The sequence below is a fragment of the Carassius carassius genome, chromosome 13, assembly GCF_963082965.1.
Source record: "Carassius carassius chromosome 13, fCarCar2.1, whole genome shotgun sequence".
NCBI lineage: Eukaryota > Metazoa > Chordata > Actinopteri > Cypriniformes > Cyprinidae > Carassius > Carassius carassius.
Genome location: NC_081767.1, coordinates 25,197,050 through 25,222,762, shown reverse-complemented (window position 1 = coordinate 25,222,762; position 25,713 = coordinate 25,197,050). Strand labels below are relative to the sequence as shown.

Below are 25,713 nucleotides of genomic sequence, written 5' to 3'. Positions count from 1 at the left end.
AGCACCAATATGCTACACAAAATCTGGTCAGTGATTCATCAGCATAGAAATATCAACATGATCGAACTACTGAGTCTAATGACAAAAAAAAAAAATTGAACTGTTTGCTCTCATTTTTGGAGTTTTTATATAATTTAATATCATTTTATTTATTTATTTTACATATTTATAATTTGGAAGGATTTAAATCCTTATTTATTTATTTGATTTTTTATTATTTAATTCATTTATTTATTTTTGGTATTGAGCTATATTTGCATTTTTGTGAACACTTGGATTTTTACCACTTGGCTTTTGTGGTCTGCAGTTTATGTTTTGCTCGGACAGCTCGCTCTCTTTGACTTTTATTTTGGAAATTGCCGCCAGGAAGTGATATCTCGTTCTCACAGGAAGCTGAATTATCAGCTGGTGTTTTGGATGGAAGTTGCTTTTGGCACGAAGGCGTTCTTTCTTTATCATATTAAGCAAATCTTAAACGGCAAAGACACCGGAAAATAAAGCTGCATGTAACAGTGCGCCATATCCAGCAAGCGAAACGGCGGAACCCAGAGAAATCCGCGTTATTATAAACAGATGATGGTCTTAAGTGCTTATCTGTTTTCTTACTGTTAAATCATCGGAAAGAAAGAAAACAACGTCAGGCGAGGCTCGAGCTAACGTTAGTCACTGATAGTCTGATGTGTGTAGCTTATGTTGATTCATCTCGACCTGCGATCTTTGCTACAAATAGCTGAAATGCGTGTAATGTAACTCGTTGAGCGCAAATTGTTCTTCGTTCGGTGTAATAATTACTAGCGTATGTGTTTTATGTGATTCAGGAGTAAGTCAAAGGTCAGATCAAAGCTTTTTTCTTGTTTACAGCAGACATCAGTTTCTTAAAATAATGCATGCGCCTACATATTGGTTATAAGATAAATAACGTCTTGAATTAATTTGTGCTTATGGAAGTTGATAAAAGAGCAGCAACCTGTAACCAGTTATTAATTCTTGACATCAGCTCGTCGTGACTGAAATACAGTTTGTTTAATTTATTATATAACTTTGTCATATTGACCTTTTTATCGGTGTCTTTATAAGTGTGTATCTGTTATTCAGTTGATAGTGTTATTTATAAGCATGGTGACATCGGAATACATTGATAGCTGCATTGCATCACTTGTGTTTTGACATCTGACGTCAGGGGTGTCGTGTGTCACTCAAACTGTGTTTAAAGTGTGTGGGGGCTTTTTAAACATACTACTTCGTCATATTTTGACTTATCTGCTGATTTAACGGCGGATTATTCGAGATATTTCGAGAGGGAAGACTCAGATCTGGCACAGTCAGAGGTCCTCGTTGATATCCCCAATTTCTCCCCGCCAATGCTGGATCTGGAGGTCGTTCCTGAGCGATCTTTGGGAAATGAACAATGGGAATTCGCATTAGGTGGGTGTGAGATCAGTTCAAAGGCTTGAGTAATCAGTGCATGTTGAAATAGCTAACGGTATGCCAATTTGAAAATAAGCACATTTATTTAGTATTATAGTCGGTTGCCATCTGGATTTCATAACTGCATCCCGTGCTCTTTGACACGTTCACATCTGAGGTTCACTTGACCTGAAAAAGGTCTCTGTTGCACTGAATTATTTTGTTTGGCTAGGGCTGATGCAGGAATATTCCAATAAAACGTGTATTTAACTCTTTGTGATAGTTTCAAAATGCAATCAGGCATTATCGCAAATGTATATTGCATCACTGAATGTATTTGGGTTACATGGTAAATAAAAATCAGTATGCGTTTATCATCTGGTTATATACGTAGCGTTTTAATAATATAAATAATAGTTATAATAGTCTCGTAAATCTATTAAAAAGCAGATAACATTACTACTAGGCACCTTTATATCAGTAACCATAACAAAGCCAACGATATTAGCGTACACATAAACAAACGATGACGTTATGTTTATTCAGTTACGCTATAAACAAATCGCTGCGCGCGCTTTATAATGTTTATTGAGTGTCGGTTTTTTTATCGTTCATAATAAGCTGGAAATCTTCCTCTACATTTGTCTGCCTAGTTTCGTTATTCTTTTTGGTGTGACTGGACCTTTAAACTTCAGTTCAAGTTACTTTTGGAAGGACTTCGCTATGCCGTGTAATAATAAATTATTATTAACGTTGCCAAGTTATATTCTTACCCTTGTGATTATGTGTTTCGTGCCCTGTGATTATCATGCTTTTACTACACACCCTCTACAGCTGTTGACGCCACTTCTTTCATCATCATGTTAATGAAAACTGAACTGTTTGTCTGGATTTGTTTCCAGGGATGCCATTGGCCCAGGCCATTTCCATATTACAGAAACACTGCCGAATCATCAAAAATGTCCAGGTGCTCTACAGCGAACAAGTAAGGATCTGTCATTTGTTATTGTCTATGAATGTCTGTGTTGGCACTGCAGTTATGTATGTGGATAATTTGTATCCTTATCTGACCTGTTTCTCTCCCTCAAACAGATGCCACTCAGCCACGACCTCATTCTCAACTTGACTCAGGATGGAATTAAACTGCTGTTTGACGCCTGCAATCAGAGACTGAAGGTGAGAAATGACATGTGTGTGTGGCTTTGGGCTCAAATGTGTTTATTTCTGATATTAGGTTGCAAATAGAGTCTGTTTTGTTTTGGCAGGTGATCGAAGTGTACGATTTGAGCAAAGTAAAACTGAAATACTGGTAAGACATCTTGTTTAGCCACACTAGTTGTGGATAACATTTGTATTTGACCCAGAATGAAGCTTTTTCTACATGTTGTAGATGCTGCTACACTACCTTCTACTGTTAACTTCTTTGTCAGCCACAGAAATGTAAAATGATGCATTCTTCTGTTCATTACAGTGGAGTGCATTTTAACTCTCAGTCAATAGCACCTACTATTGAGCAGATTGACCAGTCTTTTGGCGCTACTCATCCAGGAGGTGAGATTTGTTGTCTGTGTCAGTCATTTGTCCAGATCTCTATTTGCTGTGTGTGTATATTTATTGTGTTCGTGTTTTCTCTGTCCAGTCTACAATGCTGCCGAGCAGCTCTTCCACCTGAACTTCCGAGGGCTTTCATTTTCCTTCCAGCTGGACTCCTGGAGTGAAGCTCCTAAATATGAGGTGAAACTGTGTTTGCGCTCTGTGTTCATGCTACTTTATAAAAAGCACTGTGTACCATTAGATAGATTGTAATACCATGGTTCTGAATGGTACCATATTCATGGATCATGGTATTTAGATGGAACTTAAAAGAATACTGAGGCACAACCAATGGTCTGATGTAAAAGGGGTATGATGTAAAAACATTGTTTTTCCATGGTATTTTCCACTTTTTGTGTTCGTGTGTGCTCTTCCTTTCACATAGTTTTTCACATAGAAATTGCCAACTGTCTCAATAATGTGGCTTATCTGTTGTTAAATGTGATTGCTTTATGACAAAAAACATATAAAGCAAAGTACTTATATAGAATGATTGCAAAAAAAGAAATTACTTTATTTTTAATGAAGTAAATTAAGATAAATACAAATTATTGCATGTTAACCAATGACACTTATGTTGTTCAAGTATTTTTATATAGGCCTACTATTATAGTTTAGTATTTTTTATAATTTATTAATATTTAAAATTACCTTTAATTTTAGTATTTTCAGTTTTCATTAAAAGTTAATATATATATATATATATATATATATATATATATATATATATATATATATATATATATATATATATATATATATATATATATATATATATATAAATTAGTTTTATTATATACAGTATATTAGCTTTAGTTCTTTTCTAGCGATTTTGTTGTGTTCATTATTAAATTTTTAGTTGTCTTTTATATTATTATTTAGGTTTAATTTTTTTAAATGTTATTTATTTATTTTTTTTCCAATTATAGTTTTAGTTCTGCTTTATTGCTTTCAGTTAGTTACAAAGGCAGTATGTCTAATATCCGTTAGTTTAAGTTTTTAATCTAATATTTGTTTTTATTTTAGCTTTATTTCTATTAACAAAAAGGTTTTAATAGTTTGTTTTAGATAATGATAATAAACCATGTATAAATGTATCTGACATACGCAACTGTGATGATGTGAGCATCTTTTCACCAGAAGAGACACCTGCACAGACACCACATTCTACTCCTAGTTGTTTTGCCTTGACAGCCTAACTTTGCCCATGGCTTGGCCTCCCTGCAGATTCCCCATGGGGCCACTGTGAAGCGGATGTACATTTACTCTGGAAACAACCTTCAAGAAACCAAGTAAGAGCTGTGTCTGTGTTTGAATATTTGTGTTTGTGTGTGAATGTAAAAATGCCGTTACACCACTAATGAATAATTACAGCTGCATACTATCGAGTATGGATGTGTTTATTTACAGACCCTGAAGTTCTAAATCAGTCTTCTTGTCTGTTTGTAATGTTTATGTGGCCCAGGGGTGCATTAATCTGCGTTTAGTCTGAGACCATGGGCCTTTAATTCTGAGTTCAGTTAAAGCACTTGTTAAGAACGCCTTGGGCGCATTGCCTCAAGCAGCGATCATTATAAATTATATATTTCTTCACAGGGCTCCGGTGATGCCTCTGGCCTGTTACCTTGGTAATGTGTATGCAGAGAGTGTGGAGGTGTTGAGAGACGGGGCGGGACCGCTGGGTCTCAAACTTCGTCTACTCACCGCAGGTATTACAAGCAGCCCAAATCCATAAAACTATTCATTATGTTCTAATAAACTAGCATGCATGTGACTAAATTCATTTTAAACACACCTTTTAATACTATTACCTGTAAAAAGTATCAATATGATGCATAGAATATGGTCACCTCACGTATTGTACATCTCGGTACAAAGAGTGTTATATTCTCGTGAACTCCTAGAATGAATTCATTTTAAATTAATTCGATTTAGCAGATTTTTTAGATGCTCGTATGGAACTTTTTCATCTCCACTCTCGTCTTTGCTCTCCTCCTGTAATTTGAAACTGATAAAAACAGATACTAGATGTTTTTATCAAACCTAATTCCATTCTAATTTTTTATACTTTTAATATGACATTAATAAATATGTCTTGTTTTGATGAAGGCAACAGTTTCCTGTTTTCTGGCATGCTTCTGTGTTTAAAGGCATGTCATGACATGTTATTCCCAAAGTTGAGCAGTGCTTAGCAAACCAGCATAAGTAATGTGTGCTTCTGGGATAAATAAACATTTGTGCTGATTATTGTTTGATTGTTAGTCATCACGACATAAACAAACAACATAGGTTTCATTTTATCACTATAACATAAACCACAGAGCTGGCGTAATTATAGATGTATAGATCTGAACAAAGATATATAGCTTCTGTTATCCATTCTTTGGAAATGTTCTTGGTAATCAGTATTGTGTGAGTTGAACTATAGTATAGTTCAGTGGTTCTCAATTGGAGGGCCGTGACCCAAAAAGGGATTGCAGGTCTGTTCACAGTCAGCAGAGGAAAACAAGAACAAATCATAAACTGCAACTGTGTAATCCTGCATTTTTAGGATAGCAAAATACAAAGGATTTTTAACGTTTTATCAAACATTTTACTGTTGATAAATAATAGTAATTTGAACATTAACTCATTATTAAAATCGTTCATCATAAAAAGGAAGCAAAATGTCTTAGAAAAAAACGATTTTTTAAACTATATTTTTACTGTTTACACTACTGATTAAAAGTTTAGGGGATCAGTAAGAAAAAAAATATATAACACTAAAGACTAAAGTAATGACTGCTGAAATTCAACTTTGCTATCTCAGGCATACATTTCATTTTAAAATGAATTAAAAAGAAAATAGTAATTTTTAAATTGTAATAATATTTCACAATATTACTGTTTTTTTTACTGTATTTTTGAGCATTGGTGAGAATAAGAGACTTATTTCAAAAACATAAAAATCTTACTGACCCCAAATAGTTGAACAGCAGTGTACGTTTACTCAAAGGCAGGGTAGGTAAAAAATTTATAAACAACTTTCTTCCAAATTTGTTTAAACTTTCTATATATATAAATGCATAATTAAAATGTAAGTACTCTGATAAAAAGAGTATAAAAATCGAGTGACTCTAGACCGTTTAATCTGTATTAAACACAGCTCATTATTTCCATTCGGGACGAAACATAGGATTGGCTTAGGCGACTGTCACTCTCTCGCAACCATGGCAACCACTCTTTTGCCACACATGACCTGCCCACTTGCGCACGCACGTTTGATTTGAGGAATTCAAGAGGCACGGATCCTAGGAATACCAAAACAATTGCAGAGAAACAGCAAATAAAATTCACAGTACCAGCCTATGCAGTTAGTGAAGGCAAACCAGGCAAAAAAGGAAGACAGTAACAGTACAAGAAAAGGCAATGAACAAAAAGTCTTTGGATAAACAAAGAAATAAAACGCGAGTTAAAATCGGCGTGGCTTTCCAGCGATGGCGAGACCTGAGGGAACTCAAGGGGCTGAAAAGTGACTCCTTGATGGCTTTATTTCTCCTGGACGGGTAAATCTTTCTTTTTGTATTTTGATCATACATATTTTTTTTGTTTATTTTTTCATGAAGCATGTGTCATTAGCACACGTAGCTGCGTAATATAGCTAAATATAAGCTGTCTTTAAAACAGTCGTGAGAGGTCTACAGACAATCGATTTTTATACTTTCTTTTTCAGAGTACTTACATTTTAATTATGTATTGATATATAAATGAAGTTTAAACAAATTTGGAAAAAAAAGGTTTTTTATACATTTTTTACCTACCCTGCCTTTAAGTGTTGTTGTTGTTGTTGTTTTATTTCTTAACCAATTTTACTGCTGCCTTGATGTCCACAATAAAATCTTGGTGCTGTACTCCAGATTATAAGTGATATCCAATGATCCAGTAAATAATAGACATTAAATAATAAACACATATGCTGTTTGCAACACTGCTTTTTCTTTTACTTTCTCAGGATGTGGCCCAGGAGTGTTGGCTGATTCTAAAGTGCGGGCTGTTGAGAGAAACATCTACTTTGGAGATTCTTGTCAGGATGTTTTGAGTGCTCTTGGCTCCCCACATAAGGTCTTCTACAAGTCAGAGGATAAGGTAACGGCCAAAGCTATTCAAACATAACACGGCACGTTATTCTCAAGTTGAGCAAGCTACAATCTCAAAAAGAAACTAGCACATTCCCTCTCCACATGTATTCTGTTTGAAAAGCTTTTCTTTTTTTTTATGTCTCAGATGAAGATCCATTCACCCTCCCCTCACAAGCAAGTCCCGTCCAAATGTAATGACTACTTCTTTAACTATTATATACTGGGAGTGGTGAGTATCATTTTTAAATTACTCCATAACATGCTGTTAGCGTAGTTTTTTTTTGTTTGTTCAGTTTACATAAAGCCATTGAACTTTGAGCATTGTTTCTTTCTATATCTTTCCAGGATATACTGTTTGACTCTACAACCCACCTGGTCAAAAAATTTGTCCTTCACACCAATTACCCTGGTCACTACAACTTCAACATGTGAGAGACGTTTCTTTGCTTTTATTGTATTATGTCTTGTAGCATTGTAAATATTTGCATTGTCTCAATTGGTCACTGCTGTTGGGACGCTCAGTCTGGGGGGTTTGCAGTCTGGGCATATTGATTGAATATTGATTTTTATTTCAGAATGCTTGCAGTGTTTAGCAGTGTGTGGTTTGAGTTTCATATTCCGCTTTATTTAAGCACACGAGCATCAGAATAACTGCCCTTTATTCCCATCTCAGCTATCATCGGTGCGATTTCAAGATTCCTCTTATTATTAAAAAAGGTCAGTGTTGTCTTCATCACACTGTCTGGACTAGATCTTTATTCTGTCATGTCTATTTGGCCTTTTGTGTCTCATTCTTTAAATTGTGTTTCAGAGAGGGCAGATGCTCAGAGTGAGGACTGCATTCTGACCACTTACAGCAAAGTGAGTTCTGGGACTTCATTATATAGTCAATACATACGTTATATGCACAACATGTATAAGATGTTACATTATGCACTACTGAATGCGATGAATAATTAATAAAAGATTTTTAAGCGAGAACTAATTATGTTTTGAACTTTTCCACTCAGTGGGATCAGATTCAGGAGATGCTAGGACATGCCATGGAAAAACCAGTTGTGCTACACAGGTGAGAGCCAAATATGTAGAGATTTGGCCACATGAATGCAGTGTTATTTTAATATAATTTACATAGTAGTATAGTATTTATTAATGTTTTAAATAGCTTTTATTTGTGTATTTTTATTTTTCATTTAAGTCTGTGGTTTTACACATGGCTTGATTAAAGATACATCCAGAAACCTCTGAGTATGAAAACCTGTTTATAATACTTTGATTAATTGATAAATTATGCACTGCTCTGCAGGTCTTCGTCTGCAAACAACACCAACCCTTTCGGTTCCACATTTTGCTTTGGACTACAGCGGATGATATTTGAGGTATGTGACTGGATCAGCTGTTTGTTTTACTTAGTCAGCCTGTATAAAAAGTTGCTTTTTAAAATGAAAATAAATAAATGATAAATATAAATATAAATAAATGGCAGATTTGTTAATCAGACAGCTGTTGCAGCTCTGCTATGTTCATAGTTGATGGGAAATATTATTGGCTTTTACTATGGATGTATTATATAAAAATTTTGGTGGCACTTTTACAGTCCTATTCTGCATGTACATACTTTGTACTGTACTTATTAAAGTAATTTCAGTAACAGGCTAATAACTATGTTCTTACCCTGAGCTTAAACACTTAACCCATGTAGTTACCTTAAATCACCCTGTACTTTCTTAGGTAAGTGCACTGTAAGTACAAGTAAGTACATAAACTGTAAAATAAAGTTCAAACCAAAATTCTGGCTGACACAGTTAAGCAGATAATTATTTACATGTTATGGCCAGTAACTAATAAATGGCCACTATTAGAAATATGTTTTGAACTCAAAACTCCATTTTTACCTTTTTTTTTTATGATTTATCCTAGCACATCATATTTTGGAATCTTTAATCAAAATAACTTTGCCTCCATCGTGCAACAAAATATGTTTGTTCTTTCTTTTTTAAGAAGCTGTTTCACTCTGATGTATGTCACAAAAGGGGGGAAAATACTATCGCAAATGTCATTTTATACCAAATTTAAATATGACAAAATGTATTTTTTTATCATAATTTTTTATTTAAAATGTCTCTAATATTGGCAGATAACCAATATGGTAATGATATATTATGTTACCCTACCTCATACACAACTGAGCCCTTCATGAACTATTGGATCTCATCTCCATATTGTTGCTATGGTTGCAGGTCATGCAGAATAACCACATAGCTTCCGTGACTCTCTACGGAGCACCTTGTCCAAGTAGCCTGGCCCGTGCCGAGCCTAGTGCCCACTGAGGAAGTCGCCGTGCCCACAGTGCCCGTCCAGCCCTGCAGAGCCTCTGAACTGACCAGCAGAGTGTGCCTTCACTCACTGCTGCCATCACACAAGCTAAAGCAAGACATGCTGGGAGTTTCTTTTCATCCTAATAGAGGCCCCAATTCGGTCTCCTCATCCAATAATAGCATGGAGGCTGCCCTCAGCCAGCTAATTATCCCAGATAACCATGCAGACCTGGCTCCGCCCCCAAAGCTTTAACCCAGATCTGCATCAGCGTCAGCATCGTTATAGTACTTGTGGATGCACAGTGATAAATTTCCACTCAGGCATATTTATGCATTCTATTTTAACAAAAACACCCATGAATTCAACTTCGTTTGCTTTCCGGCATGCAGAGGATGAGAGCAAAGTCAAATGAGGACATACTTTCGCAGCAGTGTGTTTTGTATGCATTTACGTAAGGTTCCAAGCACAAGCTAGCACAGTATGGATCCAGTGCTGTGAAAATATTCTTGTGGCACATGAGCAGGCTCACATAGACGCGTAACGATTCATCGACTCATTTCATACCAAGTCAACAGCACAGATTACCTCCCATTTCAATACCGTACATCCACTTTATGGTTGATTCTGTTATTGTTTTGTTGTTTGTGAGCGCATTAGTTTTGAACATTTGCACTAAAAATGCACCTAATTTACTTGATAATTGTCTCCTGTCCACTGAGGAACATTTTAACTGGCGAGTCTCGGAGAGAAAGGACGGCGGGGAGGGAACGACGACGTGCAATCTGGATTTCAAAGCTAGTTGCGACCCTGACTGGAGAGAAAATCCATCCACCCATCGCTGTTTCATCCTGCTGGATGCTGTCAATTTATTTTTTTCTCCACAGTAGAAATATGTGAAGTTCTTTTACCTTATTCAGTATCTTAAAGTCTTAACTGCAGAATTGTCTTCTGTCACCTGATTGCCAAAACGCTAGCCAAAGAAAAAACAACAGTTAGCTTTCAGTCATTTTAAATTCACATCATAAATACATTCCCTTTTGATTTGATCCATACAGACCCTGAATTGTTTTTAACATAGTAACTCAAATGATTGATTGATTTTTAATGCTTTAAAGCTTTCTTTCTCGCTTTTTACTCTACAGATGTGTTTCTGTAGTAAGTAGATGTGATGTTTTCTGTAGCCATGTCTGCCATGTCCAAGCCTGTACAGATCTGTAATTAAGATGCACAATTTTCATTGTTTAATCAGTCTAACAGTACTGTCAGCTGACATCTGGAAATGGTTTTCTTTGCCAGCCCTTGAGGGTCACTATAGCAGCTTCCGTCCACTGTTTTCCTGGATGAAATTGCCTACATTTGAGCACTTTCAGGAGGATTTAACAGAGTTGACTAGAACATTTTAACAATAGTAGATGGTTTGTTCACCTCTAACTACTGTTCATTGCTGTGCTGCCTTGCAGCGTATCCACCTGTGGCTGTCAAGCTCCAGTTCGCTGGTGTCATTCCCACCTCCCTTCAAGCTTCTGCTGTGTGTGGTTCAGGCTAATTCTGGTATTTATAGCTTTCTGTTTCAGTAGCTTTTCATTAAGTGTGCTGGAAGGCCATCAGTGGTATTTTTCATGTTTTACCCTTAGCTTTTGGTCATTTACAAGGAAGATGCTATTAACATAGTGCCTCATTTCCCACTGAGCCTGTCTTGACTTTTTCTCTGTAAATGAAATTGTTTGAAAAACTGCTTTGTGTATGTCTGAGCATGTAAAGATAAATTGATAGTTATAGTCCTTTTGTTTAAAAAAAAAAACATACGTGAGTATTAGAGGAACTAGGAAAATACTGACTTGTTGGGTAATGAACTCTTGTCATGAAGGGCTAGTTTACTATAGAAAAAGCCTTTTTCTGGCACGGAAAAAAATCAAATTGCAACTTTATCTAACTTTTTCTTACAATTGGGAGATGTAATCTCAGAATTCAGGGGGGGTGGGGGGGTTTGGGAGGATGGCCAAAAGGTCAGAATAGCCAGATAGAAAATTGATTACCTTTAAAAAATATATATTTTTTCTTCAAAGTATATATATTTTAGCTTCAAAGTATTCAATTGATTAAATGCAGAACATATAAAAAATTAGTTAAAAATATTACTGAACATGTAGGTGGCCCTTCATGGTTCGAGGTTCACAAAGTAGTTGCTGTGTTTTTATCTAAATGCAACCTGTACTTTTTAAAAATGGTGTGAAGTTCCACTTAAATGAGTTTAAAGTAAAAAACTTGTTTCAAACTTAAAACTCTTTAGGGTTGAGGATCAGATTTAAAATGCACAATTGGAGCCTCCATTGTCAATAAGGAATAACACAACTGCTGTTTTAGTGTCATTTAGGGAGTTTTACTACAGGAGGAGTCTGGTCTGATGGGCTGTTTGCTTGCCCAATCTCAGGTGGATGTTTTTTTTGTGTTTTTTTTTAAAGTCAGGAGCAAGTGAATGCTTAATTTTCATCAAATGGGTTTTGGCTGTTGTTTCCTCTTCAGACTTTATCCTATTTTTGAATTGGAATAATTGAATGATCGTCCTGAGGATTGTAATTAGAAATGGACAAACTCCATACAGTGTAATATGATATGTATTGTGTCCCTCTCGTATGTTCTTCCCCATCCTTCAAAGTGATTATTTTTTGTGGATTCTGTACATTTAACCCATTTCTGGAAATGGGTCTTATCCTCGATTAAAAAGTGTGCATCTAAATTGATTGCAATGTAGTGTTTTGTATCTCAGATATTTTTACTTCTGTAGATTTAAGGAACATGTACGTGGATAATAAGCATTATCAGGCATTTTGTGTTGTTTCTTTGTTTGTTTTTAAAGCAATAATCGTTGGATTGATGGATAATAAATCAGAATGATCTGGTATATGCTTGTCAGTAGCTCAGAATGGTGCAACAATGCTGTGACCATTGGATTTTAGTTTCATTGAATCTACTGAAAGCATTATACATTTTTTTAAACTGCTAATTTTGCTTTTTTTTCACAAACTGTTAGTGTGTTCAACAACAAAAAATATTTAAAGAATGGATGTAATAAATATGGGGGGAAAGAATGGACGCATCCTCTGTCTTTTTTAAAAAAAAACATCTTTTATAAAACAGTATAGTAGTATGTTCATGTTCAAAGCAGGCTACTTTTCGAATTCAATCATTTAATTCAGCAGACAGATCATCCAAAACAATACAGCACACTAATCAAAGAAAAAAAGAGTTCAGTTTGATAAATAGTGACATTTTTCTAATAAAGAATATAAACAGTAATAGACTGTGCTAAGATATATAACCCAGTACTTTTCGATGCATGAGAAAATCAGTCAGTATAACATTAGTGTTCATTTTGTGCTCACAAAATTGGTCTTTTCCTTTACCCAAGATTTCCTTGGGATTCCTATACAGCAACATATTTAGCATTTCGATACAGTCTAGTATAGTTTGAGTCAATGATACAACCATTAAACTATTTGTTTACAAAGATCATTTTTAAAGAACCATCTACAAAAGCTTTTGCAAGCTTAGGTTTCATATGAGTTTTGCAATTTTTTAAACAGTCTTTTAGATGGTAGTTCACCCCAAAATAACAATTTTGTCATCATTTACTCATCCTCATGTTGTTCCAAACCTGAAATGTTAAGATACATTCATATATTGCATGTGTCAATGCTGATCACTCCGGATTTGCTGCCGAAGAGATTTTCAGTGAATAATGACTCATTTTCAAGAGTATGACAGCTGATGGAAAGTACATGTTTTCTTTGTATGGAAAAGAGCAGTCCAACATCCTCAAATAAACAATCACGGCTGGAAGTCTGAAAGGGAAAAACCGTGGGATCCTGACTGCTGTGACACTGAAGGTTAAGATCATGCAGAAGGTTCCACATGACTCAGATCTGTGGGACAGTCAAGCCGTGCACAACCATCAGCTCTCTGTAGAAGCATGGACAATGATGTCACCAACAAAGAGATCCTTATTGATCTCTTGACCCTCAAGCATCTCCAGGATATTGTCATTGTTCACATAAACATCTGCATCACCCTTAAAAATAAACTTTACTTTGGGACAGCTCACATTGATCCACTGAAGGAAGTGGATTTCTTTTAGCATCAAGTTGAAGAAGGCGTCTTCAAAGTCCCACAGCAGTTTGTCACTAAAAGTGTGACTCTTATATCCCAACAGTTTGTCCCATAACTGGAGCACTATTTGATATTGGGGCACACCGAGAAGAAAAACTCTCTTGACATTCATATTTTTCTGGAACACACCTTCTCGTCCCCATGTGTGTCGAACAACCTGACGTTTGTCAGAGTCCGTGCTACTGATTTTTTAACGATCAGGGGCTACTTCTGGTCCAGAACACTTTGTTGGTTGATCGATTAGCAGCTTGAAGTCCTGTTGATCTTTCTTTTGACGGTAAAGGAAACGTGTTGAAAGCAGCATTGCTCATTGAGGGCTAGCGAAATTTAGACTTTGCTTTGCGATGTTCTTTCTGAGATTTGACCTTTGATGATCCTTGTGCCTTAGGCTTGATCTGAACCTCAGCAAGGACCTTGTTATTGTCCCATGAAATTCTGTAGAAGTCTCATATTCCTCCTAAAGTATTTGGATTTTCTTGTAGGAACTGCAATATAAAATTACAAAATAAATTAACAGAAATATGTTTTGTTAAATTTTGCCTCCAAATAAAATAAAATTCATGCAACATTTAAGCTCTTTTTTTAACAAAATTTTGCAGTTATATTTATAAGTCCTTAAAATCAATTTCCTATTGTGTAAGATATGTCTGAGTATGACTTACCACAGTCATTCACAACAGGAGACACAGGATATTACTTGACCAGTTATACTAACTCCATAAACAGCCAGGACCACATACTTCTATGAAACTGGATACGCAAACAATTTATAACAGGATCCACATCTGACATCTGTGATAAACTTGCAAACTTAAAAATCTTTTCTAGAGCTTCAAAGTAAAAAAAATTTGATACTAATGAAAGAGCTTAAACTGGTGTTTATTTCATTTGCAATATCTACAGGAAATGCCTAAATACAGCTGTTTTTCCAAGTTCTCTGTCAGTTTTTAAAAAGATGCTTATCAAAACAAAATCCAATGTGTCAACACCACAAAATACCTTTTTATTTGTAGAGATATAAATAATGCTTCATTCCTTAAATCCTCTCTTAAATGACTGAAAGGGACTCAATATGAGAGATGCTATTATAAATCTACTTGCTGGCAGATTCAACCACCTATTTAGGTGCAGGATGCATATTTGTTGAAACTTTTTTTTCAAAATGGAGAATTTCCTGAACTTTCTAAAAAAAGGATAGAGAGTTGGATGATGCCACTCTGTCAGTGTTTGAGAGGATAAGGTAAAACAAATAATGTAGCCTACAGGTTAGTCATTATTTGCTCTCTGGCTGAATACAATGTTATAATAGGCCTAGTTATTTAATAGTAACATTAACCAGTGAAGCCTTATATGCATCTAACTCTGACAACACGAAACAAACTCACTTTTCCAGTGAGGAAAGAAAGTATGCCGTATATTTCTTAATGCAGTTAGATTAAAGATAATTTACGTACACAAGACAGCTCAGCTTCACATATAGTAAATAAATTAATACAAATACTTCAGTGGCAGAAAATATAATTTCATAATTTATGATAATATCCATTAGGAAGCTTGAAAAGCAGGAATCAAAGTGAAACTGCACCATCCGTTGGTCAAAAATTACAAATTAATATGCTAATGAAGGGATAATAAAATGAATAATACATTTCCTTTTATTTAATTAAAAGATTAGTCCAACATAAATTCTTTCATAATTTACTCACATGATCTATTCACTTTTTCTTTTGCATGCAGATTGTCTTTTACAATTTTCCCTTTTCTTTTAGATTGACTGCTGTGCAGTCAATAGTATGTCAGATGAGCAACTACTGACATACATCCCGAGATTTGGAGAACGGATAGCAATAAGACAGTACTGCAGAAGAGAAGTAGCTGCATTAGAAGGAAATACCATAGCATCTAAAGCCACAGAAAACAAATTGCAAGGAAAACAGACAGAAAGAGGAAGCATTGTGATAATTGTTCAGAAAAACAAATGCCCCAAAAACTGAGCTAAGTTACCAAATGGGTCTGTTTGAAGAGGTCCGTGGCTCCTTTGTCTAAATCAAAGAGAAACGAGGTGGTGGAACCACACTTAAAGACTTTAAAGAGTGCTACCATGGCAGACATTTTGGAGAGTGGCAAGGAGCTGTCCAAATGGAAAAAAAAAATTAATTAGGGGATATAAAAGAATTTAAGCTGAAAGAGGACAGACACCGCTGCCAGCACAAGCATTCAGAGTTGATGAGTATGTACCTGAAGGTCCTTCTACCTCTGCCATGGCATGTGAATGCGATGAAGAACCTGTTGCCATAACTGCGGACAATGGTTCCATTATTGATTCATAATTTTTATCAGAAGATGGTGTAGTGATTTTAGAACCAGGTATAATGAATGTAATGCACAGTTAAATTTTCAATTGATGAAGAAATCCAGTTGGGATATACTGTTTTGCAAGACCGTACAATACTGGATGACACTCTACCAATGGACCCTGCGGAAATAGTGCAAGATAAGCCACAGGCTACCAAGTGAAGGCTTCAAAGGGTCGGGCTCCATAGCTTTCACTCATTTCCAGCTCACTGAAAGGTGCTACGTTACTAAATACATAAACTCTCTTCTTACCAGCCATGTTCGAATGACTGGACAGCAGTTACAAGCGCAGCATTTCTTTCTAAATACACATTTTCAAAAAACAGCTCTTTTGTTGATCACGTGACAGCTCGGAGCTTTTTGGATGCGTTGCGCTCCGTGCGCCAGATGCTAGCGCAGCAACTGGAGACTCTTGAGAGTCTGGAGTCTTTCAGTAACTGAAAAGCAGGGAGCGACTACTGAGCAGCGCAAAGAAAGTGCAGCAGAATTATGAATCCTTTAGGCTCGTGTCCCATAACTGAATGTATAGAAAATAAATTAGCTTCCTCTTCATTTTTAATCAGCACAGAGGAAGAAAACAGATACATTTATATAATAATTTAATCAAGATCTTGCTTGTATACAGATATAATAGTAGTGGTTTTACACACACACACAGACACACAGACACATTGCCTTGGTACACAAAATAAAGTCTCTTTAACCCAGTTATTCCTCTAACACAAAACTGCTGCGAGTGAGGGCTGGATCCCATATCTATCCCCTCATGCAGGCTTTTAATTTTCCACCAGGTTACTGGGAACTTTCCAAGCCAGTTTTGGGGTCTCTGTGGTCTGATATTCCAGACTATTGTGCTTGAAGGTCATTTAGGACCAGATCTTCCTCATGACAAGGCAGTCCCTGCTCTCATGATCTTGAAAAGAGCATTGATGTTGTTGTTCTTGATGGCATCCCGACAGGCAGTGATAACCTGAGTTTTGGGTTTTCCCACTGAAAAATATATATGATAAATAAATCTGGCTCAAATAACAGCAGAGGAAAGCATTGTTTTGCCCTCCAGATGCACATTCCTATATTGTGTGATGTGATGTGAAAACTATGAATACTAATTGACTATCGTACATGTGTCTTCTCAGAAAAATCCACCCACCTCTCAATCTCCCTGCTCTTTGGATGGCCTGGTTAACTGATTTTAGCCGGGCAAGTAGGGCATTATGATTATTAGATCTGATTTTATATTCATTAATCAGATCTCTGTTGAGGTCATACAGTTCAATGTAGCGTTTCTTCGTGTTTCTCCTAGAAAACAAGATATTATTTATGTGCCTACATTTAAATCTGAGAGAGCAATAGGACTGATTAATCAAACTAGGGATGCTCACCAATCACCCATGAGTCTGGCATCTTCTGCCTGCACCAGCATATTTCTTATGTAGTTGGAATGATCTGCCATTGCTGCTGTGAGCTTTTGATGCACTGAGTGAAACTCATCCACCTAGAAAACGTAAAAGGTTATTTACAGCTAAAAAATATTTTCAGAAATCTGATGCTGCTATTCCTAACCTCGGTGAGTGTGGCTCGTAGCTCCTTGAAGTAGACAGGAAAGTCAGCTTCAGCTTGTAAGTCTTCTATGGCCAGAAAAGAGGCAAGAGACTGGATCAGATCTCCTGCCAGATCAATGTCGTCTGCTCTCAGCGTGATCTGATGAGGTAGAATTAAGTTGGAGATTTTGGAATAATGAAGAGAAAGTAGCTCAGAAATAGTGACAAACACACACAATAAAAGTACCTCTCCACTAGGCTGCATGTTAATGTTCAGTAGACCTCCTGCACGCAGTGTTGTAAAGGTGATGTCTGGGCTGTCAATGCCCTCGGGCAGCAGAAAGTTCTGGTTTAGCCACATGACCACCTGCAGACAGATGCATGCCTCATATTTAACATTTCATCAATAAATAAAGATTTGTTTTGTAATGCACACAGAGTGTGTCCTTTTACCCTCTGTGGTCTGTCATTGATGTTGAATGTGACTTTTCCTGTGGGTTGTGTTGCTGAGGGGTCAGCGTTAAGGTCATACATGGAGAAGCGAGGAAGCTGACGTGTGATCTCAAATACATGGAACTGTGTACTGGAGTAAATGGGGAAGAAGAGAGAAAAAGGAAAAAACTATTCACTTTTACATGATACCTTCATCTTAAACTTAAAATAACCACTGATTTTTAAGCAATGATTCCTCAAAATGTAATCCATATAGTGAAGTTTGTCAGTTGTCGTGATGATATTCTGCATGTGTGTACCTTGTCTTGCTTCCCACAAAGGCTTTAATGTGAAGGTCCACTGGAATGTCTTTCGGAGGAATGATTGGGACACGGACACAGCCGGAGAGATTTTGAATGCTAGGATGAACAACATGACTCTCGCCTTCAAAAATCCCTTCAGCAAATATCAGCACGGCTCTAATGATGGTTTCTGAAGGAGGGCAGCACCAAGAATGTGACATTTTAATTATTTAAAACTTCATGTCTCCAGGGCATAGCACATGACATGCAGAATAAAAAAATAGATCCTGTGACAATTAAGAATGAATTATCTTATTTTAGTTAAATTGTATTAATATTCTCAATTTACTTAAAAGAAGGAAAGCAATCAATGCGTTGAGTGAATTAATTTGTTATTCATGGACACAATTTCTTGTTTTTTTCCCATACATGTTATATGTGGGGCTCTGTAAGTGTCAACCAGGGATGACATTTTAATGTGGCTTTTAAGACAAAAATGTATAATAGTAGTGCAGGTAAAACGTGCTACGACAGGCGAGTTAAGGTGGATTAACCGTACCATTCGGAGTGGAGATGTTGAGCTCTATGTGTGCTCTCTGGCTCTCTGTGGCTCTCCGTACAGACAAGGCTGTCTGGAGCTGTGTGTTGGCTGGAATTACACCCTTCTTAGATTCCCCCTCCGAAACACCAGGAAGAGCCTAAATCAAACAAATCTCACTGACCAAATCTGCCTACAACACATCAATGTCCATCAATAGCATTTTAACTTAACAACTGCATGTATAACCTTGGCATTTTCCTCATAGTTTCGTAATTCCAGTATCAAGTTCTGTTTACGTTGGCTCAACTCCCTGATTAGGTCTTGTTCTACACTTGCATCCATTAGGTTTCCCTTCATCTCCTTACTGGCAGGCAGATAGCCACGTACTGTAGGATGACACATACATTTGATGAGCCAATTCTCAACATGCATTTGCAAAAACGTTCTGTCAAGTCACCTTCTCCCTCCACAGAGCTGCATATAAGCTGGATCTGTCCATCCATACGGTAGTCTCCTTCAACAACCCCAGCCACAGAGGACGAGAAGTTATCCTTGAAGATCACTTCACCAGTGCGATCACTGCGAGCATCAATCTAGACAGGGAATCATCTCATGTGAACGGTATTGCAAAAACCTTGTTAAGGAAAATGCGAGTGTCATTGCTAAAAGACTGACCTTCCCATTGGACCACCCAGTTATGAGCTCAACAACACCATCGGCATTAAGATCAAAGGCATGAATACTCATAGCGTGATTTTTAGACTGTAAGAAAAAAGTAAGACACTATATCTATACAATTTGTTTCCAACTCATTTACGATGATGAACGATCATGCTCGTTTAGCAAAAATGGCTGACTCGGGTTAAGTTTTGAATGGAGCACAATGTACTACCTTGATCCTCCAGTAGCGGGCAGTTCGGTCATATACTCCGACTGTGCCGTTGGCCAGAGCATAACCAAACCTGCTGCCGTGCATGTGACAAAGCGACGTGACTGTCTGAAAGGAACAGAGACTTTATACATAAGAAAAAAATTCCCACAGAAAGCAAAAACAGTATACATAAGAAAACAAATCACCAAAAATTGCCCAATTATCAAGCAGCAATGTCTCAGACTATTTTCATAACTCATACCTCATTTTCTGCCATCTCAGTCACTAGTTCATCTTCCCTGAACACCCTGATGTCAAAGTCCTCTGAGCCAACAAGCAGCTGGAAAGATGGGATGCATGGTCAATTTATAAAAGCAGTATTTTATAATAACTTACAAAACTTGCCATTATGAAATGAAAATGAAAAGTATAATGTCTCACCTCATTCTTGCCATCTGCAGTAAAGTCACAAAGCACAAGTGAACGTACATTATCACCAGTGACCTTTAAAAAACAAAACAAAAAAAGGTTTATCTATAAATATCCTTTTTTTTGTCAAATAGATTTTGTAAAGAGGAAAGTGAAATAATCTTACCGTCCAGAACTGGTCATTTCCCTCAAAGTCAAAGCCTTGCAGAGCACAATTTCCTCCAATAATGGCGAGGGGGGATTGGATATCTCCTAGTTTTCCCAGAACAATGGCATTTGCCCCATCAGTCACCTGTTATAGAATAAGCATGTGACAAACATTTCTGTCTTACTTGGATACGAACCACTCATATTAATCTATCTATTAATCTGATATCAGTGACATAAGAAATCCACTCTAAATTAAAGAAATTTAAAAATGGAAATTTTGCTGTAAATTGTATATGAGACATGCCTATACACCTTGGCTTACCTCCTTGTAAAAGATGTCAGTGTTGTCATGCACATCATAGGCCAACAGGTTGGTCTGAGAGCCTACAAGCAGTGTGTGTCCTGTGGTGTTGGGTCCCAGAGTACCAGCCGTCAGACAGCTGACTGCCTGGTTGATATTGAGGAGTGAGATATCGGAGTCCTGCCTACTCTGACTCAGTCGGTGGGCTGCTGGTCTCTGGCCTCGAGTGTGAGGGTCATGGATAAAAACCTGCATGGGTTTAGAAGTTAGACTTGATGGTAATGTATGGAAAAACACAAATAGGTATATTATGTAGAAGATACTATTAAAGCTTTTTATTCGCAATCATACGTTTATATCTCAAAATTGTGACTTTTTTCAGAATTGCAATATATAAACTCAGAATATAAACACAGGAGCTGCTTGTCAAAATGAAAAACAACGTTGCTGGGGGGGGGGGGGCTGAAGACTACAGAAACATTGGCACAGTTAAGAGCACTATGAAGTCCATTGTAATAAAATACAACAACCAAGGCACTACTGAGATCAGGCTTTGCTGCAAAGATGAGAAATACTGTCAGAGGAAAAAAATGGCGCTTCTTATAAAAGAAAACAAGCTTTCTGCATGAATATTCTTGACGCCAAGGGAGAATAACTATTAAAAAGAGTATTACAATATAATATATTGTTATATAATATAATTCAATACTTTTACTTACCTTCCCTGCTTGTGTGGCTGCCGTGAGGCATGGGTGTGTCCCATCATATTTTCCAATGGCAACCATTCGAGGGTTAATTTTATGATTAAGTTTAAGAGTAAAAATGGGCACTAACATAGTGGCACAACAGAAAGAACAGATCTGTTACAAAGACAAAAAAAAAAAAAAAAATTCAAGTGAAACCACCATAAACGTGTTACAACAATGGCTCGGTTAACATTCACAGCATACACTACAAAAAAAAACAATCAACCATCAATGATGCGGCATTATTGTAAAATAACACACACACACACACATATACACACATATATATATTATTTACTGAGTTTTAAAAATATATTCTAAAATTTTTCATTTCTAATATTCATTTTTTTATGAGTAAATTGTTTGGCTTAATAGTTATGTTAATTTACAGTATAATGAAACAGAAGAAAAGAAATACTGCAAGGGGTACAAAAGCAATAATCAGGGTAGCAAGTAGTAAAACAGCCTTTGTCAGTAGTTATGAAAAAATGTATTGATGTATTTCATAGGTCCACACTAAAGATTTAACCAGGGACAAGTGCTGTATATCAGCTCTATTAGCTAAAGGCATTCATCTGAACATCTGCTGCTCAACACTGTGCAGTAATGTCACTCTGATTCGTCCCTGTCAACAAAACAATCGTTTACATAAATAGAACGCATATAAATGAACTGAAATGTCTATTTTGGTAAAGAAGAAGGATGAGACATCCAACCAGCTGACTGTATTCAGGCTTTAGTAGTGCTTTCTGTTAGCCTAGAAATCTAGACGCACCCTAGCGGCAGCAAAATGTATTTCGCAGCCTAGAGTACATCTTGATGTAAGTCTGGCTGGCCAGGCTAGCTTTCTGTAGCCCATCTTCTGTCTGGGTAATAGAATAAACAGCTTACTGAGCCTCTCGCCCTAAAGGGCTTCCGTTGCCTAGCAACAGTGGGCAGCTTGTCACGCCATTATGAAGCCACTTTTGCTAGCATGTTTTTCTTGCTAATCCTTTTCGTTTACCCTAAGTCTGCTCACCAGTTTTTATTTATTTCTTTTTTTAATGAACTTTAACTTTATTTTTCTACTTGAACATATTAACTATGCCACGTCATTTGGATTTAAAACGAAGAATTTACATGCTATCTATGTGTTAGGCGGAATTTTCTATGCGCTGGCTATGTGTGCTAACTCTGCGTAGCTACACAGAATTCTTGCAGAACCACTTTTTTTATATTGCTCTGGGAGGTATGTGTATATTGATATTGCATTCAAGGCAATAACCTTATAAACTGTATAAAATTGAAAATTGTCTTACCACAGCCGCTAGCTTAATTGTTCCCTGCCAGGTGGTGTACCAGACTGTTCCCTAGCAGGACATACAAATGCCCATGAATTGGAGAGGATTGTTTTCAGGATGTGCAGTGAGCACGCGCAGGAATCCTGAATTGAATTTAACAGAGCAGCCATAATAAAAGCTGGCAGCTTGGCATCAAGAATTAACTACACGAATCATATTGTAATTATAACGTTTTCTGACGCATCCGTATTGTGAAGGAACTTGTTTCGCAAATGAGAAAACACGTGACTTGTTTTTTTTTTCTAGAACATTCATAGACATTCTATCATAGACGCTAGGATGTGGACTTTCTGTTGTCATTTTACTCACCCTCATGTGTCAATCCAAACATAACATACTAAGATGTTTTGAGTCTAGATGTTTTTTTTTTTTAAATACAAGTCATACATGTTTGGAACAACATGAGGGTGAATGAATGACAAGCCGTATAAATCAGTGGAGTCGCTTCAAATAGCAGTTACTAGTTTAATTAATTTTAACAAAACTGAGGTTGTAGGCTACATGTTTTAAATTAGCTTTATTACATTTTCCTAGCTTTATTTCAACAAATAACGCTGAGTATTTTTGATCGTGGTTGCAAATTAGGACCACAATGTCTGCTCGTGAATGAATGATTTAAAAAAAAGTTTCTGACCGAATCAGTTCGCAGTTCATCTGTTATTATTCGTGCAATCTTGTGAAGCACCAAGACTCACAACAGCACTGAATGAAGTGGTGGTTTAACAACAATGTATTGAAATCATACTGAAATATACATTCATTGAATGCTTTCAGATTATATTAGCATGTTTTCTTTACACCAGTTGTTTGGCTATAGCTACATTTTTGAATAGCTTGCTCAAAACTGAATATAACAATCCATTAAAATTATTAATTATTAAGTTATTTCATAGAATCATAATATGTCTACTTGTTGAGTGTATAACTTTTATAAATGCTCGTTTGTTTAGTATTTTAATGTTTGAATGATTTATCTTCATCCCCCAAAATTCAAAGACTCTCTGCACTCGTTACATTTCAGTTGTAATGAAGTGGTGATGGGTAGTGGAAAAATACTCCCGGTCAACAGCCAGCGAGCAAACGAGTGCAAATCAATTCTTCTGTTTACTCTTCCCAGCATCCTCGCCGAGTGCAAACAGGGGGAGCACGTGCAGTTTCATACACACACGTCACAGTTAGATTCCCTTTAGTGGCGTGTGCAAAAATGTACAAACTGTTGACAAACTATTACATGGCAGAAAATAAAGCTTTCATAAATTCTAAAATTGTCTCTCCGCGAACATCTTCTAAAGATGCCCTCGGGATGCCTGTATCTGCTTAAATGCTAACTTACTGAAGTTCAAATACATGCTTATTTTAATATTTAATAGGGTAGTCGCCTATCACTTTGCTTTTTTTATAAACTAAAGGCATTAAAGAAGCTCAAAAACTAAGTATGACAACGCATGGTCTTTTATAGTCCTCCTTGATTCTAACAAAATACTTGCGATTAAAAACAAAAAGATCTTTCACCTCCAAAAAAGAAAACATTCAAAAGCATCGAATTATATACTCAAATAAAGACTCCGCTGTCAATATTCCGCCAGTGGAGTGGAAATGGTAGTTATATAATCGTATAACTAACACATTGATGTGACAAGGTGGGAATGGTGATTCCTGATTGTTTGATAGTTTGCACCCAGTTTCATTAATGAGTCACCGTGTGCAGGCTGGAGCGGGAGGGCTTTTGCACTCGGTCTGTGTGCAGTCCCAGCTGTATAAAACCAGCGCGCGATCAGAGCTCTGGTACCTTCCACATCAACTCATTCGCAAACTGAGTTACGCGAGATCTCTAAGGGACTTTCGAGCACTTTAAGGATATTCTTGAGAAAAAATGGATCCTTGCGATTGCGCCAAGAGTAAGTGTTTCAGATCGTTCAGTGAATTTACATTGATGCTGAATTTATGTGGGTGCTTAAAATGTAGTTACTATATAGACTTACCACCAGTATGTCAATAACATGCAACTTTTATTTATGTATTTTATTTAAGCTGGAACTTGCAATTGTGGTGCCACCTGCAAGTGCACCAATTGCCAGTGTAAAACCTGCAAGAAGAGTACGTGAACCACAACTATCCAGTATTGATAACTATATATATATATATATTTTTTTTTTTTTTTTTTTTAAATCGGGTGGCTTTTTTTTTTTCTCAGGTTGCTGTTCCTGTTGCCCGTCTGGTTGCAGCAAGTGCGCCTCTGGTTGCGTGTGTAAGGGCAATTCCTGCGGATCCAGCTGCTGTCAATGAGGAGGTCAACGTGGTGTTTTGTTACAACAATGTGAACTTGTTCGTCTGTGCTGCGCGTCTTCGCTTTTCCATCGCATGAATGTTTTATTTTTACATTATGATAATAAACGACCTACCTGTTGTTCTCAAAGTCTTTTGTTTAGTTTTGCAAAATCGTTTAACAACGGCTATAGAGGGAAATAATTCACTGATTTGTACTGCTACAAAAGACTATAACAACATGTTTGTTCTTCATAAAAGGACAATTGTAACCTTTTTTTTATATAATGTACTTTGTCTACAATATATAAATGTCTGCAATTATTGGTTTGTGTGTGGTTTTATTTCACGGCTTTTTTTGTGTGTGAACTCTAACAGTAGTGGTGGATGAAGTAGGCTACTTGAAGTCACTGAAAAGTATAGAGATATTACCAGAAAAATCCATCGTTTGGAATATTGAGTAAAATATTTCTTCGTGGAAAAAGTAGCAGATATTAGAAGTTATTCTATACACCGTTTGGCAAGCAAGATTGTGTTTGGTTAACTTTCTTTCATTTTTGTATCTTTGGGTCAGCATAAGAGCCACTTCTGGAACTAAAACTTTCAACAAACAAAAATTGTTTAAAAATGCCCTATGGAGAGTGGCATTTGCATTCACACGGTTTCAATCAACTCGAATGGGACATGGATGCATATAAACCGTTACAAATGCATAAGTTTTTTTTTTTTTTAACCGTTGAATATTAATACTTGAAGAACATGAAGATACTTGAAATGTGAAATTAAACCCGACAGTAGGTGGCGGTAAATTACAGTCATTGGCTGCATCAGAATTT

The 25,713-nt window shown here is 36.5% G+C and overlaps 3 protein-coding genes and 1 pseudogene across 5 annotated transcripts; 2 read left to right on the top strand and 2 right to left on the bottom strand.

Annotated features, from left to right (window-relative positions):
* Window positions 1-389: 389 nt before the first annotated feature.
* LOC132156192 (phagosome assembly factor 1) lies at window positions 390-9,787 on the top strand. Of its 2 annotated transcripts, none has more exons than XM_059565090.1 (16): window positions 390-1,425; window positions 2,310-2,392; window positions 2,500-2,583; window positions 2,673-2,716; window positions 2,879-2,958; window positions 3,047-3,141; window positions 4,228-4,292; window positions 4,597-4,709; window positions 6,992-7,125; window positions 7,264-7,347; window positions 7,464-7,546; window positions 7,792-7,835; window positions 7,930-7,979; window positions 8,129-8,187; window positions 8,425-8,497; window positions 9,359-9,787. In XM_059565090.1, the coding sequence occupies exons 1-16, from the start codon at window positions 1,362-1,364 to the stop codon at window positions 9,446-9,448; spliced, it is 1,245 nt and encodes a 414-aa protein (XP_059421073.1). In that variant the 5' UTR covers window positions 390-1,361; the 3' UTR covers window positions 9,449-9,787. The 2 variants fall into 2 exon arrangements, with proteins under 2 accessions (XP_059421073.1, XP_059421072.1); XM_059565089.1 differs by having other exon boundaries at window positions 4,195-4,292.
* Window positions 9,788-12,549: 2,762 nt separating this feature from the next.
* LOC132156200 (UDP-GlcNAc:betaGal beta-1,3-N-acetylglucosaminyltransferase 9-like) lies at window positions 12,550-13,972 on the bottom strand (annotated as a pseudogene).
* Window positions 13,973-16,541: 2,569 nt separating this feature from the next.
* On the bottom strand, window positions 16,542-22,706 carry LOC132156191 (Bardet-Biedl syndrome 2 protein homolog). Of its 2 annotated transcripts, none has more exons than XM_059565087.1 (18): window positions 22,571-22,706; window positions 21,246-21,386; window positions 20,548-20,775; window positions 20,242-20,367; window positions 20,088-20,150; window positions 19,909-19,986; window positions 19,668-19,772; window positions 19,451-19,537; window positions 19,233-19,368; window positions 19,022-19,161; window positions 18,794-18,932; window positions 18,253-18,424; window positions 17,954-18,083; window positions 17,748-17,867; window positions 17,523-17,660; window positions 17,342-17,454; window positions 17,110-17,258; window positions 16,542-16,949 (listed from the first exon to the last, which is right to left on the bottom strand). In XM_059565087.1, the coding sequence occupies exons 2-18, from the start codon at window positions 21,360-21,362 to the stop codon at window positions 16,843-16,845; spliced, it is 2,148 nt and encodes a 715-aa protein (XP_059421070.1). In that variant the 5' UTR covers window positions 21,363-21,386; window positions 22,571-22,706; the 3' UTR covers window positions 16,542-16,842. The 2 variants fall into 2 exon arrangements, with proteins under 2 accessions (XP_059421070.1, XP_059421071.1); XM_059565088.1 differs by having other exon boundaries at window positions 18,794-18,911.
* Window positions 22,707-24,375: 1,669 nt separating this feature from the next.
* On the top strand, window positions 24,376-25,028 carry LOC132155689 (metallothionein-1-like). The gene is made up of 3 exons (XM_059564409.1): window positions 24,376-24,510; window positions 24,644-24,709; window positions 24,807-25,028. The coding sequence occupies exons 1-3, from the start codon at window positions 24,486-24,488 to the stop codon at window positions 24,896-24,898; spliced, it is 183 nt and encodes a 60-aa protein (XP_059420392.1). The 5' UTR covers window positions 24,376-24,485; the 3' UTR covers window positions 24,899-25,028.
* The last annotated feature ends 685 nt before the right edge of the window (window positions 25,029-25,713 follow it).

Excerpts from the sequence above, each read along its gene's own strand:
- LOC132156192 (XM_059565089.1), top strand. The coding sequence starts at position 1,362 with ATGCTGGATCTGGAGGTCGTTCCTGAGCGATCTTTGGGAAATGAACAA. Across the intron at positions 4,710-6,991 it reads ACTTCGTCTACTCACCGCAG|GATGTGGCCCAGGAGTGTTG; the intron begins GTATTACAAGCA and ends TTACTTTCTCAG. Across the intron at positions 8,498-9,358 it reads TACAGCGGATGATATTTGAG|GTCATGCAGAATAACCACAT; the intron begins GTATGTGACTGG and ends CTATGGTTGCAG.
- LOC132155689 (XM_059564409.1), top strand. The coding sequence starts at position 24,486 with ATGGATCCTTGCGATTGCGCCAAGA. Across the intron at positions 24,511-24,643 it reads TCCTTGCGATTGCGCCAAGA|CTGGAACTTGCAATTGTGGT; the intron begins GTAAGTGTTTCA and ends ATTTTATTTAAG. Across the intron at positions 24,710-24,806 it reads GTGTAAAACCTGCAAGAAGA|GTTGCTGTTCCTGTTGCCCG; the intron begins GTACGTGAACCA and ends TTTTTTTCTCAG.
- LOC132156191 (XM_059565087.1), bottom strand. The coding sequence starts at position 21,362 with ATGTTAGTGCCCATTTTTACTCTTAAACTTAATCATAAAATTAACCCT. Across the intron at positions 20,368-20,547 it reads CTGACATCTTTTACAAGGAG|GTGACTGATGGGGCAAATGC; the intron begins GTAAGCCAAGGT and ends ATTCTATAACAG. Across the intron at positions 19,369-19,450 it reads CTGGGTGGTCCAATGGGAAG|ATTGATGCTCGCAGTGATCG; the intron begins GTCAGTCTTTTA and ends TTCCCTGTCTAG.